At 38.9% G+C, this 16,430-nt stretch overlaps 1 protein-coding gene across 6 annotated transcripts in view; it reads left to right on the forward strand.

Moving 5' to 3' along the window:
- The window catches only part of ZNF385B (zinc finger protein 385B), a 488,263-nt gene that overhangs the window by 447,729 nt on the left and 24,104 nt on the right, over positions 1-16,430 (forward strand). For all 6 annotated transcript variants that reach the window (XM_025274001.3, XM_025274008.3, XM_025274009.3 and 3 more), the window contains one exon: positions 2,412-2,574. In XM_025274001.3, the coding sequence (XP_025129786.1) occupies positions 2,412-2,574 (163 nt within the window). The remainder of the gene's footprint in view (positions 1-2,411; positions 2,575-16,430) is intronic.

Genomic DNA, 16,430 nt, shown 5'->3' on the forward strand with positions numbered 1-16,430 from the left:
TTCACTTAGTCATTAAAAGCAGTGGGCTTTGTATGTAATTTTTTTACTTCTAATAAAATTATATTGTTAATTTAGTGTATGTGTATGTTTAAAATGAGGATACATAGTTATTTGGGCTCCTTTGGTGGCTCACCATTAAAGAATCTACCTGCCAACCAGGAGATGTGGGTTTGATCCCTGGGTCAGGAAGATCCCCTGGAGAAGAAAATGGCAACCCATTCCAGTATTCTTGCCTGGCAAATCCCATGGCAGAGGAGCCTGGTGGGCAAAAGAGTTGGACAAGACTTAGTGACTGAAGCAACAACAATAATGTATAGTTAAATAGGGGTACACGTGGACGCATTTCAGATCCACAAAGTGCCTTCTGTACCAACCTGTGTGACTTTTGATAAAGTATTTAACTTCTTGTGCCCAGTGTTCTATTTGTAAAGTCTTGATCAATAATTGTACCTACCTTACAGGGTATTATGATAATTATATGAGCAAACACACATAATACATTTAGAAATGTTCTTGGCAGAGGCTCAATAATATTGGTCATTGTTGTTATTTCTTCATGTTATCAATTTTTAGTTTTATTTGTGTATTTTCTTAATTTATGCCCACCCAACAGTATTTGCTGGATTTAACCATTCTCAGATGTTAATAAAACTTAATATTACACTTTTTCCTCCCTTAGGATTGGATTTTTTTCAACTTGACAGAGAACAGCATGAGAAGTCCTTGAGCAAACCAACTAAGAACAATGATAAGTCAATGATAGTCTAAAATAATATTTATGAAAACATATTCAGAAAGTTAGGGACTAAGTATAGTCAATTCAAATCTGTTGACCTTGGGGGATCCAGGTTATGTGCTAGGAAAATCACATGTATTTAGTTGAAATGTAGAAGTAAAACCTGACTCCTGTCCATTGCCACATCTACCTACACACATACACACACACACACACACACACACACACACTACCTATATTCTGCTTGCTGAGGAAAATGGATGAAAACATGAGTATTACCATCTTCAAACACACACAAGTGTATATAAGGAAAACTGAAGTTAAAAAAGTTATTATTTTAGGAATCTTCGAACAGAAACTTTTGCTTTCGCTTCTTATTTTATATAACAGGCTTATCAGCATCTTTACCTTTCTAACCAAGCTAATACACCATATAATATATGTTTTAGTTTGTTTATATTTTGGGGGTCTGTTTTAAATGAAATTAGAGCTGCTGCTGCTAAGTCGCGTCAGTCATGTCCAACTCTGTGCGACCCCATAGACGGCAGCTCACCAGGCTCCGCTGTCCCTGGGATTCTCCAGGCAAGAACATTGGAGTGGGTTGCCATTTCCTTCTCCAATGCATGAAAGTGAAAAAGGAAAGTGAAGTCGCTCAGTCGTGTCTGACTCCTAGCAACCCCGTGGACTGCAGCCCCCCAGGCTCCTCCGTCCATGGGATTTTCCAGGCAAGAGTACTGGAGTGGGGTGCCATTGCCTTCTCTGAAATTGGAGCAAATATACTTAATTCTTCAGTTAACATGTGTATTATACTAGAAGCCAAAAAGATAAAATCCTTGTTCTTTAGGTAGAGGAAAATTTTCCAAATATCAGCAAATTCACTAAATGTTTTCTTGTTTTTCCATAACTTGGTTTTTGTCTTTTGAAAATTTTTAATAATCACTTGCCTTGATCACTCTTCTTCTCTTTTTTTTTTTTTGATCTAGTATTGAAGTCACAGTTTCACCTATGCTTTGAGTATACGTGAATGTAGTACTAACTGCTTTGACTTCAGAATCACATCTGAGATCAGAAGCAAGCGTTGTCCCTAATTCCTTTGTGGCTTCTATTGTCTATTCTTAGAATTGGGGTCATCAGAATGACACGTTAAGCACATAGAGATGACTCCACCATGTATTGCCATTTCCACTCTCTAGCTGGTTGCTTTGTCACATCACTTGCTCTCAGAGCAGAGCCAAGAGAAATATAGGTGCAGGGAAGACAGATTTGTAGCTAAAAGGAAACTAAATGAAGTGGTCGTGTAAGGTCTTACCCGGGTAGGACACTCAAGGTGCTTGTTGCCGGCCAAACATTCAACAAGTAACCCCGATGGGCAGTGGTGGGAAGACATTAATGACAAAGTTCACCTTCATCCCAGTTTTGCCCTAACCCTTTTGTCCACTTGTATAATGTCTGGTTTTGAAAAACACAGGTCCTCTGTGTTGTATAAAAAAAGGTCTCAGTATGCAGAAATCTCTTAGATACTGGTCTGCTACTCATTAAATGCCAAAAACGTAGTTGAGTGCTGAGCTATAAATGTCTGTGGTGCCTATGACTGAATGTACTTTTTCCTGCATGATCATCCATTGTGGTGTTTGTAAGTAGCAAAACAATGAGCCTGATTTGTTCTCCTTTGTAGAGCCAGGCCGAGGCCCACTACAAAGGAAGTAAACATGCCAAGAAGGTCAAAGCACTAGAGGCAACGAAAAATAAACCCAAAATGGTTTCTTCCAAGGACAGCGCAAAGGCTAATCCCAGCTGCTCCATCACTCCAATCCCAGGCAACAACTCTGACAAATCAGGTCAATGACACTTTTTGTTCTTTACATTCTTTGTGTTCCTCCTGGTCCTCTGTCCCTACCTCGTTCTCTTCCCCTCCACTGTTGCATGTTACTCTCCATGATTCGTTTTTATATTATGAATATATTTCCTTCACAGGAAAGGTTATGTGTTTGCACGGAATCTAAGCATTTGATATGTTACCATTCCATGTTTTTAAATATATACCTTTAAGTATATATGTGTGTGTATAAAAAAATATATATATATATAATATATGCATGAAAATAAGTGGAAGCTTCTTGGTCACATTGTGTTTATACAAAAATCAAGAAATGGGTCTAAAATACTGAGTTTATTATTCCCCTCTATTCTTTTTATGTTTGGTTTTTGCAATGGATCTTTCAGCCAAGGAATTCTTAAACTTGTTTATTAACAGACATTTTTATATTTTCTTACCCCAGTGAAGAGGAGTTGAAGGGCAAGAGAGTCAAGTTTTTTGAGAGAGTAACACTATTAAGTGAATCTAGAAATGTGTCCAATAATAAAAGCTATTGATTTTTTAAGGTCTTTGCAGACTTCCCCTCAGAGTTATAAATGAACTCAAAGATTTTAAAGGAACTTTTCACAGTTATGAGCTGACTAAAAGAACTTTATATAATCGGAAATGGGCTACTCATGGAAGGGCCTCTTAAGAGTCTCTATTTCATAGTCCCAGTGAATCAGCAGTTTTTCTGAGTAGGTTCAAACTGAATGACTCAGGAAGAGGAGAAAAAAATTGTATTTCTAGTGGGTATGCCATGAAATGGGATGTTGAATAGGCTTCCACACGTTCACAGCCACCCGTCAGCACCCAAGATGGATGAGTCTCCTTGTTGCAGTGACCGTCTATGAAGGAAAGCTGAGAGAGGGGTCCTTTTCTCCTATGTTCGACTCTCTCTTTAGGCACCTCTCTGTTGTTGGAAGCACACAGACACACACTGCTCTTCTGATTTTCTTCTCCTCTCCAAATCATTATAGAATTTGAGGAGGAGACTTAAGAATGCTTTCCTGTGGTTGCCCAGGGGCTTGGGAGAAAAACAAATCCATTTGTAAAAGGAGGATTCAGAAAACCCTCGTCGGACAGAGACTATGTAAAAAGTGACCATTATTGGTGAGGTCCCATAGCTGCTGGTGCCCAAAGCTCTGAAGCCTGGAATGAATGAGCTGATTCAAACTTGGTGATAAAAGACTTTTGTTCTCTGTGTGATAGGATCACTAAATCGTGATACCTGATGAACAGATAATAAATACTAAATTACTACATCACACTTCTCCCCTTCCAAAGAACAAAACCTTTTTCTGCTTTTAGCAAGTTAATCTTTAACCCAGACTTATCAGTTGTTAGAGTCAAATATTATCTCCCGTTTATAAAACAGCAAGCCACAGTGAGGTCCACATTGCATCCGCTATCTGCCCAATGTTACCCAGTGTTTGGAAGACCAGGATCCGTCATCTCTGACTTCCTGCCTGATTTCATTTTCTACAGGATATTGTTGCCTCTATGAAATAATATTCTGAGAAAGGTTTTCTTACCTGACTTGTGCTACATATGCACAGAAGTCCTTATAAGCAAAATGATAAAAAGCAGTGGAGGTTATTGTCACTCCATTCCTTCAGCTTATTTAAGACTTTACAAATAATCATGTTTGCCTAGCGGGTAATAGGAACACACCAAGATCAAGTACAGTAGTGGTATAAACAAGGAAAGAGAACTGAGATCTAGAAGAACCCTAGGAGATGACAGTGGGGAGAGAAAAACAAATCTCAAGCCCAGAGTCTCTTCTCCAGTAGCTATGTGGTTGTCTTTAATCCTATATCCTCTGCTGCTTCTGCCACTCCCCTATGTACTCCCCAAAATACCTGTGGTCCAGCAGTATTGACCTCACTCACCATGTCATTGTCCAGACTTGGATTAGAAATCATGGAAGCTATATGTATTTGAGGGTTACCTCAGTTTTCCATGTTCTTCGTACTCAAAATCTTCATAAATTAGTAGGCAAGTCATTGGTTAGGTCATTCAAATTACTTTTTTGTTTCTCCATGTTTTAAATATTAATACTAGTGAAACATTTAATTTGTCCTATTATATCTATAAAAGCAATACCAAAGCTGTTGGAAAATGGCACTATTTAAAAATAAAGGTTATATTTGCTAAATAGATATATGGTTTTTTTTTTCCACCTTCAACTAAATGTTGGCTTCTAAGCAAGAATTTACACATATGTTTTGTACAATTTTCAAGTTAGAAAATTAGAAAGTTTGCCCAGATGGGAAATCTGGTCTAAATAATGTAATACAAAACCTATTGTTGACCACCTATTTCTAAATCCTTAAAAAGTTCCTTTTGTCATAACATTATTATGAGAGATGGTCATGACATTTTGGTAACTGGTTTTGATTTTGTTTAAAACCCCACTTACTTTAGGAGAATAGGAGACACAGGGACCACACCTTCATAAACAGTCTAAGTGGGTCACAGAGGGAAGGGGGAGGGAATAGGAAGGAGTGTGGTACTTAATTAACTGAAGTGTTTTATTTCAGACAACGCTGCCTCTAAGGAGTCAGCCAAAAAGGAGAGTAACAGTCACAGTGAGAAGTCATGGTTGACTGATAATTCTTACAAGACTGAAATTCACTAGCATTGATCTTTTTGTTTTGAATGAAGAGTTCCTATCAAGTGAGTTTAAGCAGTGTCTATGTGATTCTGAGATATTTGAGTAAAAAGGGAATATGCTAGTAACATGGTATCTCAGCTAGCATTTCAAAATCCAGGCATTCAGAGCATCCAAAAGATTTAGTAATTCAATTTCCTTTCTCATATTTTAGCATCAATAACTTAGCAATAGAGTATTGTCCAATGAGGGCAAATCCTGAGGAAGAGGAAATAGCCAACTTTTAAGGGAGGGAGCTTCTGGGAGTACAGCATCTGGGGATTCACTGAAAATCAGTCGAGAAAAAAATGTCATTTCAAAGAATCTGACAAGTATGGGACTGACAGATGATCTCACTTTACTCCCTGAGAACACAGATTATTTATTCTAAGCAGTGACCTAACAATCTTCTAAGAGCTAGAAAAGCCTTTTTACCTGCTATTTTAACAACTGGGGCAACCATTTTTTATGATGCATTTGGAGACATAATTTGATCATGTTGTGTCTGGATCTGAGATTTGTTATAATGAAACTATCAGATATAAAAAGTTCAGGGTATTATTGGAAGCTTTCTCTCTCTTCTTTTTTTCTTTCAAATCTGTAAAGAAAATGAGTTTAAACTACAGTAACAGGAATTTCATTTATTATAAGAAGCTCTGACCACATGATTGAAAAAAACTAAATATGTTTTATTTCAGGCAAGGATAGCTGTCCTATTCACTTTTTAGAAGTTAGAATAGAATTAAACATAAAATCCAAAGAAATAGCTTTCTAGTCGTCTAGGATCTATCCCCACTTTTCATGATGTATCAGTGGGAGTTCAAAACTTTGCAGGAGGGAGGATAAATGTGCTTTGGGAAAATTGGGGTCAAGACACAGCAAGCATTAGGCAGCTTCAGGAAGATGGCTAGAACATATTGGCCAGACACTCTACCCAAATTTCTCCCTGGAGTTCAAGTGTCATAATGCCATATGACAGTACCCTTCCCTGTGATAATATGCCCCATACATCACGTTGAATGCTCTTTGTGACAGCATTTAACCACTCGAATCAGACTCAAAAAACAGAGCCTTTGGAAAACCTTATTTTGTGAAAATAATGAAATATTTTGATAATTAACCTAGAGATAAAATATTGTGATAGTTCAATCTAATGGTCCATATGCCTAGTCTTTAGCACAAGATTTTTTTAATTAATTAGGTATCAAGATGGGGAAAATACACGTCTAACTCAAAGTATATAAAGCTATTTAAAGCTAAACAGCTTTTAATCAGTTGCTGTCTAAAAAGATGATAGCAGATAGAATGATTCAAAATGCTATAGATATATTTATAAATGCAATTAAGAGCAAAAGATGATGGAACCAACATGTTCTGCTTAAAATGTAACAATAGGAATACCTTGGGTTTGTTCAGTTTGTAAAATCCAGTCACATAACTATTTTTGTATGACCCCCTCAACAACCCTGTGACTGGTCAGGCTGAGACTAGTATCCCTCTTTCATACATGCACACAATAAACTCTATATCCGCTTATTCACTCAGCAAGTATTTATTATCTATGCTAACTAGCATAGTGCATCTATAACATTTGCCATTTCTAGGGTACAGCAATGAACAGAAAGACACTTTCTTGCTCCCAAGGAGCTTCCAAAGTAGTGGGGTTTTGTTCGTTTTACTGTATTGTCTCTTAGGACTACAGAGAAAAATAGCATACAGTAGCCACCTTCAAGCTGCTCCCAAAAATATGGCAGCATTGAAGGACCTGGGTCTTAGAAAAATGAAATGGCTTTGTGAGCTTGCACCACTCATATCCCAGTAGAGTCAGAGCAGGAACTTGGGGCTTCTGGTCCCATGCAGATTCCACTGTTCCCATTACTTCTAAACTTTCCTTACTTGGAAAAATTAATACAAGTGTCCCAGTGGGCAATGTCAGAAACCACTAACCCATTTTTTTAAGGACTATTGAGTAGGATTATGTATTACTTTTAAATTGTTTGCTATCTCGCGGTATTTTTCAGTAGGAGATGTGGCAGTGAAAGGGCCATTAAGGCTTTGTTTTATTGATAATCCTTCGTTTCTGTGCAATATGTTGTCTTTCATTTAACTGCAAGAGACCAAAGCTTTAGGAGTTAGAGATTTTTTCAAGGACAAGTTTGAATGGAAACACTCATTTCACGTAAATGACAAGTTGTTCTCAAAGCTCCTGCTTGACAGATGTTGACTTTATGTAACTGGAGGCAGACACACTCCTTGAGATAGAGGTCAGCAGAGGGCAAGAGCATCACCAATATGGCAGAGCCTTGGCTGCCTCCTCAGAGGTCCAGTGGATTTTCCTGAATGTTGTCCACAATTTCAGTAGCATTTGGATCACCCCTCTAAAAGATTTCCACTGGGCACAGAAACACTGTTTTGTTTATCCCCTATGTGTATGCGTGTGTGCAAGTCACTTCAGTCCTGTCTGACTCTTTGCAATCCTATGGACCATAGCCCACCAGCCTCCTCTGTCCATGGGGTTCTCCAGGCAAGAATAGTGGAGTGGGTTGCCATGCCCTCCTCCATGGGATCTTCCCAACCCAGGGACTGAACCCACGTCTCTTATGTCTCCTGCATTGGCAGGCCGATTCCTTACCACCAGCGCCACCTGGGAAGCCCTGTTTATCCTATACCCATGACCATAACATGGAGATAGAGATGACAGTACCAGAAAATACCTAAGAAGGAAGGAAAGAAGTGAGGACATCTCAAAACCTGTTTTAGTTTCCAGCATAATGTGCTTTTGCATGGTGGGAATTCCTCAGGTGTGAACCCAGAGCAGTTATCAACTAGTACATCAGTACGATTTGCCTGGAAAGGCTACAGTTCAGCTTTTTATGGTCATCCCATTACCTTATGAAACTGCATTTTTCAATTTTGCCGAAGAGTTTTTCTGCCAAAGATACAAATGGAGACCCTCGCCTCGTCATTTTTATGGGTTCCCCTGTGTGTTTCACAATTTTTATGTGTTGTTACAAATGGGGCTAAGTTTCCCAACTGACAGCTTCTCATTTCCACAGACTGCTGCAGGACTCCATTGATTAGCCAGCAAGGTCTTTGTAAATGCCTCTTTCCCCCATTTCTGTCTCTCACACCAAGACCTTGTGCTGTTGAGTAGAAGAAAATGATAGTTTTCTGCTTTGGCAGCATCTGTCATTTTTAGACAAGCGCCATCATAAATTTGGCATGCATCTACCCAAATTCAGGAGGCCAAGATTTAGTAGCCCTCATAAAATAATAGATTAACTATATTATGACAAACATCTTAAGGCTGAAATTCTGGGATACAATCATGTAGAACATAAATTGAGTCCCATCTGTCTAAAGAGAACAGACCATTATACTAAAGCTCATATTTCCATGAAATGTACATATATCATTAAGACGTTCAAAGTCAATTTAAAAAATGAAACTGCCTCCATCTTTGTCTGCGCACCTTGAATTTGACAGCACCATCCTGCCAGGCAAGGCTGATGACTCTTGTGTATTAGTCATCCTCTGGAAACTAACTTCTGAAACTTCTGAGCATTTTATATTGCTTTGAAGCAATACTGAGCACTTATTGTCAGGCTCTCCACTTCTGAAAGTTATTTCCTAGTGTTGCTCTAAGAAAATGAACCAAAAGTTAAGACCAACTTATGATTTACTGAGGATCTGTTAACTTATGACTTACTGGGGATATGTTATAAACCATTATTTTAAGGCTTATATCATTATTAAAAATTTTTCTCATCTTCAGACATTTATTTTAACTGGCATCATCTCTTTTGATTACATTTATTTACAACTTTTCTGCATCAAATAGATATTGAAATATAAAACAACTTTGTATGGACACTAAATTTTATAAATGTACAAACATAAATTCCTTCGAGATTTTAACAAAGATTATTACATTTTTATGACATTCAATTTATTTGTTTCGGGAAGAATTCTCTTACACTGACATATTTTCCTGAAATGAGTCAATCATGAAATAGAACTACTAAATAACTATTTGTAGATTCTGTGTGCAGAGCACTGGTTCTAGGTACTTTGGCGGATTCTGGGCAGTTCTGATGATGCTTATAGCCTGCTGCTGCTGCTGCTGCTGCTGCTAAGTCACTTCAGTCGTGTCCGACTCTGTGTGACCCCATAGACGGCAGCCCACCAGGCTCCCCCATCCCTGGGATTCTCCAGGCAAGAACACTGGAGTGGGTTCCCGTTTCCTTCTCCAATGCATGAAAGTGAAAAGGGAAAGTGAAGTCACTCAGTCGTGTCAGACTCTTTGCGACCCCATGGACTGCAGCCTACCAGGCTCCTCCGTCCACGGGATTTTCCAGGCAAGAGTACTGGAGTGGGGTGCCATTGCCTTCTCCGGCTTATAGCCTAGTGCCACACAAATTTAACTCTAGAGTTAAAAGTTTAGTGTTTTTCATAAAAACATTTCTAAAGTATTTTCCTTTTCCCTGACATCTTTCTCTGAGAATCAGGTTCACTCTCATGGACACTGGGCATAGTATTATGCAGTAATGGTTTGGTGCTCTCATTTCTATAGACCAGTATAACTCAATAAAACCTTCTATGGTGAAGAAGATGATCTGTAATCTGGGTTGTCCAACACGAGTGCCATGAACTATTCAGCTCTTGAAATGTGGTTTGTGCTCCTGAGGAGCTGCATATTTAATTTTATTTAAGTAGCCACATATGGCTACCATATTGCACAGCACATCTATAGACTGTGGTACTCTTTACTCTTTTGACTAGCTATGATTCTAGAGAAGGCATTCCATTCTCTGAGACTCTTTTTTCTCATTGGTAAAGTGGGAGTAATGCCCTCCCTACAATCAGTAGCGTTGTGTGAATCAAAGGAAATGATTGCAAAAGGACTTTGCAAAGTGTAAAGCATAATTAAAACTATTATTGGTGTTCTTACAGTTTTGGAGGGGTTGTTCGTTTGTTTTTGGTCCTCCTGTGGGGTCTTATTTCAGCTACTTTCAATGAGGTGACAGCTGGCCCTTGTGGTAGTCAGCTTTCATCATCTTTTATATGCTGCACCTAATATAGTATATTCTAGAAAACAGATAAAACAGATCCAAGCTTATTAGACTTATATGCAAAAAATAACTTTAACAGCAGTACAACTGATAATTAATGTATATCATTATATGCCTGGTTCAATTCAGTTCAGTCGCTCAGTCGTATCTGACTCTTTGCGACCCCATGGACTACAGAGCACCAGGCTTCTCCGTCCATCACCAACTCCCAGAGCCTGCTAAACTCATGTCCATTGAGTCAGTGATGCCATCCAACAATCTCATCCTGTGTCATCTCCTTCTCCTCCTGCCTTCAATCTTTCCTAGCATCAGGGTCTTTTCCAATGAGTCAGTTCTTCACATCAGTGGCCAAAATATTGGAGTTTCAGCTTTAGCATCAGTCTTTCCAATGAATCTTCAGGACTAACTTCCTTTAGGATGGACTGTTTGGATCTCCTTGCAGTCCAAGGGCCTCTCAAGAGTCTTCTCCAACACCACAGTTCAAAAGCATCAATTCTTTGATGCTCAGCTTTCTTTATAGTCCAACTCTCACATCCATACATGACTACTGGAAAAACCATAGCTTTGACTAGATGGGCCTTGGTCGGCAAAGTAGTATCTCTGCTTTTTAAAATGCTGTCTAGGTTGGTTATAGTTTTTCTTCCAAGGAGCAAGCGTCTTTTAATTTCATGGCTGCAGTCACCATCTGCAGTAATTTTGGAGCCAAAAAAAATAGTCTCTCACTGTTTCCATTGCTTCCCCATCATTTGCCATGAAGTGATGGGACCAGATGCCATGATCTTAGTTTTCTGAATGTTGAGTTTTAAGCCAACTTTTTCATCTCTTTAAGAATGAAACTGGAGCCTATTATACAGAGTGAAGTAAGCCAGAAAGAAAAACACCAATACAGTATACTAACACATATATATGGAATTTAGAAAGATGGTAACAATAACCCTGTGTACGAGACAGCAAAAGAGACACTGATGTATAGAACAGTCTTATGGACTCTGTGGGAGAGGGAGAGGGTGGGAAGATTTGGGAGAATGGCATTGAAACATGTAAAATATCATGTATGAAACGAGTTGCCAGTCCAGGTTCAATGCACAATACTGGATGCTTGGGGCTGGTGCACTGGGACGACCCAGAGGGATGGTATGGGGAGGGAGGAGGGAGGAGGGTTCAGGATGGGGAACACATGTATACCTGTGGCGGATTCATTTTGATATTTGGCAAAACTAATACAACTTTTTAAAGTTTAAAAAAAAATTATATATCAACTATACAATAAAATTTTTTAAAAAACTAAAAAAAAAGAAAAGAAAAGAATTTTCCACAGTTTGTTGTGATCTGCACAAAGTACCAATGTCTAAACATTTTATATAGATTATCTTATTTAATTATAAAAAATCCTTTGAGGGATACTAGAACATGAGGCCTAGAGAGGGGAAATAATGGCTCAGAGTCATTCAGATGAAAAGTAGTTTCAAGGTCTCACCCAGGTGATCCCTCAAATTCGCTACCATGATACACTGCCTTTAGATGAAGGTTCATGAACTTTCCTGTACATGCTTTTTGAAGACTGTTTGAAATTCTTTTTCACTGGGTCTGACATCTCAGAAATGTGTATTATTTCTTTCCCCATTCTATTTTACAACTGTTTTTTAAAAATCAATTTTTGAGTAGCTTTGGATAAAGATATATTAACCAAGGTATGATTCTTGAGTGCTTTTACCTACCTAGCATGTAGTAGAAAGAGCATAGGCTTGATTATTTCCACCTCTCACTGAATGTTTTACTCTGACTAAGTAATGTTCATTGACCTTCTCTTTCCCCATCTATAAAATGGGGGAGCTGATATCTACCTCCCATGATTGTTGTCAGAATACTGAGTCAATAAATGTGCCTGGCTCACTGAAGACACTGTCCTTTTGAGTTTATGACCACTTCACGCCATGCAACAGTGACCTACACTTACATCCGTTCATGTGCTTCTTTTATTGTTGTTATTGTTTAGTCTGACTCTTTGCAACCCCATGGACTGTAGCCTACCAGGCTCCTCTGTCCATGGGATTTCCCAAGCAAGAATACTGGAGTGGGTTGCCATTTCCTTCTCCAGGGGATCTTCCCAACCTAGGGATCAAACCCGAGTCTCACTGCAGGCAGATTCTTTACCACTAAGCCACAGCAAAGCACTTGATTTATTAGCTCAGTTCAATTATTTGCATTTTTGTCTTCATTCCAGGACATTAGGGTCTGATGAACCTGAACTCTCCCAGTGGGACATTTAAAGCTGTGGAAGGACCCGTCTTGCTCTTCTGTGCATATTTGTGTAATGCAGGAAATGTCTTCCTACTTGTCTCCCACTGGTTAACGTATCATCCATTATGTTCCCTGCGGATGCTGGCATTGCATCCTGCACACAGCAGTCACACAGTCAGCATATATTAGACTACTATCATTAAGAAGAATTTAATGGGGTAAGCTCTGGTACCCTCCCTAGAATATGAACAGGGCAGCAAGACACTGGCTAGCTCTCTCTCTTCATATTCAATAAGACGGATGCCCCACCTCCTAAGTCAACAGTCTGTTCTGTGTGTAGCTAGGGTATTAAAACAAGGGACAACCCAAAACAACTTCATTTATTGAGGGAGAAATTGGGTACTACTCGTGAAGCAGCAGCCCAGCCTGAAGCCCAGGTTGGCTACTGAGATGACAGGAGTAGGAGGGAACATGTAATCAGAAGGAGAAACATGGCCCTGCCTGACAAGTCCCTGATGGCATGTATGTCCGTAAATAAGGAGAAATTTGTCAGTCCATACATTTTATTTCTAACAGCTTGCATAATATTCTTAGTATTTAATTTTTTGTTTCTTGTAAGCTGTTAATATATTAATTACTAAGCCTCTAGAAATTATGTTCTTTTTCTTTTCAATATGAAATGACATAATTCTTGTCATAATAGAGATTATTTTATTCCTTGCTTTCAAATATTTGAACTTCAGATAGAGTCTTCAATGAATTTTGCCCATTTAACTAACAAAATGGCCATGTCTAAGGTAAAACAATTTGTCTTCCCTAGCACAATATCTTTGTCCTTAGTTCTCTGTTAACAAATAAAATATTTTCCTCAATGTGGAAATTAGTGTACTACATTTTGAGTTAAAGTTTTTTATGTTATCCTTTTCAACAAAAATTTTACCCCATTATTAACCAATCCAGTGATGACTATCTAGCAAATGTTATTTTAAGTACTTTGAAAAATCATTAGCAGATGTTCTATTTATGTTATTTATGGCATTTTAAATTGAGAGAATCCTTTTGGAAAGCAATGTCATAGAATAAATCAAGAACCATAAAAATGTTAATTCCAATAGGTGAATTAACTCCTCTTCCTGTAATTTATACTAAGGAAATAATCCTACATACAAAGCAAGAAAAATAAAATGATACACATGAAGACATTCATCACAGCATTAGTAAAAATTGAAAACAGTATGATCAGCTAGGGAAATTATTTTTAAAAAGTACTTACACCCCATAGAACATTATGCCGCTTTAAATAAAAGTAACAACATGAAACAAGAGTACAATACATTAAATCAAAAAGTTACAAAATATATTAAAGCATAAGTTACAGAATGGTTTTCTGGGGCATGTATTTACACATATTTATTGAGCTCCCATAGGTACCCAGCCTGACAGTACACACTGGATACATGATAGTGAACCAGGCCACTGTGGGCTTTGCCCTCATTAGAGCATATCAGCTGGAAGGGTAATACTGAACAGATGATGACAAGGTTGATAGAAAGAAAGGGATCTGATCTAGTCTAGGAATGAAGGAAGAGCTTAAGCAGGAGACTGAAGCTGTCTCTTGGAGAAGGCAATGGCACCCCACTCCAGTACTCTTGCCTGGAAAATCCCATGGACGGAGGAGCCTGGTAGGCTGCAGTCCATGTGGTCACTAAGAGTCAGAGAGGACTGAGCGACTTCACTTTGACTTTTCACTTTCATGCATTGGAGAAGGAAATGGCAACCCACCCTATTGTTCTTGCCTGGAGGATCCCATGGACAGAGGAGCCTGGTGGCTGCAGTCCATGGGGTCGCACAGAGTCGGACACGACTGAAGCGACTTAGCAGCAGCAGCAGAAGCTGTCTCTGTCTGTTGGGAGAGACACAGAGGCTCTGGTTAGGGGTGGAGGGAAGAGGATTCTCAGAAAAAGGACCAGTACTGCATACAATGGAAGATGTGAAAGACTGCCCTATGTAAACATCTGAGACAATGAAAGAACACTTGGGGACAAGAGAAGGAATTCAGGATGTTGGTGAGAAAGTAGTTGCAATGATGGCTAGGGACAGAAATGAAGGTGGTATGGGCATAATGAAGTCATGGGCCTAGACACAATGGTTCTTTTTCTAATCTTTTAATTTTTTATTTTATTATTAACTTATTTATTTGGCTGCTTTCAGGCTTAGTGTGGCATGCAGGATCTTTAGTTGCAGTATGCAAACTCTTAGTTGTAGCATGTGGGATCTAGTTCCCTTATCAGGGGTTGAACCCGGGCTCCCTGCATTGGGAGTGCAGAGTCTTAGCCACTGTATTCCTGTGGCTGACTAGTGAAGCCTGTTCTCTGAATGGTGTTTTTAAATCCATAAAATGAAATTGATAGTTTTACAAAGGAAACCACTTGTATTAAAATACCATTGTCAATGTTTGTTATGATACAGTAGTATACCAATAATGCATTAAATAAGATCTAACAGCTGGTCTCATATCTGCCATAATTTTGAAGTGTTGCTAAACAGTATTTAACCTTTCTATGACAACTGTAATATCTCATTTAAAAATACCTGACATGTGTGGGTGACAAAGGTAAATGTATTACCCAGACTGCTGTAGTTTGTTGCCTTCATTTATAATTGAAGGATATGGTGAATTTCAGTTAGAGATAAATGAAAATATCTATATCTTTTTGTCATCCAAGTTCATGGATCCTGAGAACTCATGGACCCCTTGGAAGTCCACAGACTCCAGGTTAAAAACTCCTGTTTAGTGTTTAAGAGGATTGTGGGTTTTTTTTTTTTTTTTCTCTCTCTCTCTCTGTTCTTCACATACCATATTCCTTGCAAAAGAATTTCTTCTAATGAGTTGATGCAGCGTCCTTGGTGGCTCAGTAGTAAAGAATCTGCCTGCAGTGCAGGAGACGCGGGTTTAAGATGCTGGTTCAAACCCTGGATGGGGAAGATGCCCTGGGGAAGGAAATGGCAACTTATTCCACTATTCTTGCTTGGGAAATCCCATGGACAGAGGAGCCTGGTGGACTACAGTCCATGGGGTTGCAAGAGTAGGATGCAACTTAGAGCTAAACCACCACCACAACCAATGACTTAATGAGGTTTATATACCTTGGGGCAAAGCTGGGCAAGAAAGAAACTCTTAGCCATTTGTTTTGTATTATAGTTGGGAAGCTCACAGTCTGCAGTACAATGTCATATCTCTTGCTCAATTTCATCATGGTCACAGTCATAAGCCCCCATGTTGCAGTACCCCTAAGCATGATGAGACACCCTAGACAAACCCCTTTAGAGATCAGGCTTCTTAAATCAATCTCACCTTTTTAAAGGAGACTTTCTTTGGTCGACAGACTTTTTCCTGCAACCTGTATGTCTGAAGTATAAAGCTGGTTTTGACAACTTTGCAATAAAGCAGCAGATTGAATTTAGGTACAAATGCTAGATTTGAAATGGAGAAGTATGATTGCCTTTTAGCGATGTATTTTTAAGGGGTTGGTAGTTTTCTTATACCTGGGCAGTCCAGCCCCTGAAAGTCTACACAGTCTCCTTAGGGCAGGCAGTACCCAGTTAAGTCCATGAAGAGTAAAAGCCTGTACCTATCTCTTGGAACAGCCTAAGGCAATAAACTTGTTGGCTGACAATGTTTTATACATTCTCTATTAGGTAAAGATATACATTTTAGGTGAGGACTCAGTTTCCTCAGTACCTCTCAGGCTGACCTTTCCATCATCAGCGTGCTCCTCACCCTGCCTGGAGCCTCAAAGCTAAGCCTAAAGTCTGCATCTAGAAAGGGAGAAGATGGGGGGAGGAGAATTCAAATATCCCCTTTGTACCTTG

This window comes from Bubalus bubalis, chromosome 2 (assembly GCF_019923935.1).
Source record: "Bubalus bubalis isolate 160015118507 breed Murrah chromosome 2, NDDB_SH_1, whole genome shotgun sequence".
NCBI lineage: Eukaryota > Metazoa > Chordata > Mammalia > Artiodactyla > Bovidae > Bubalus > Bubalus bubalis.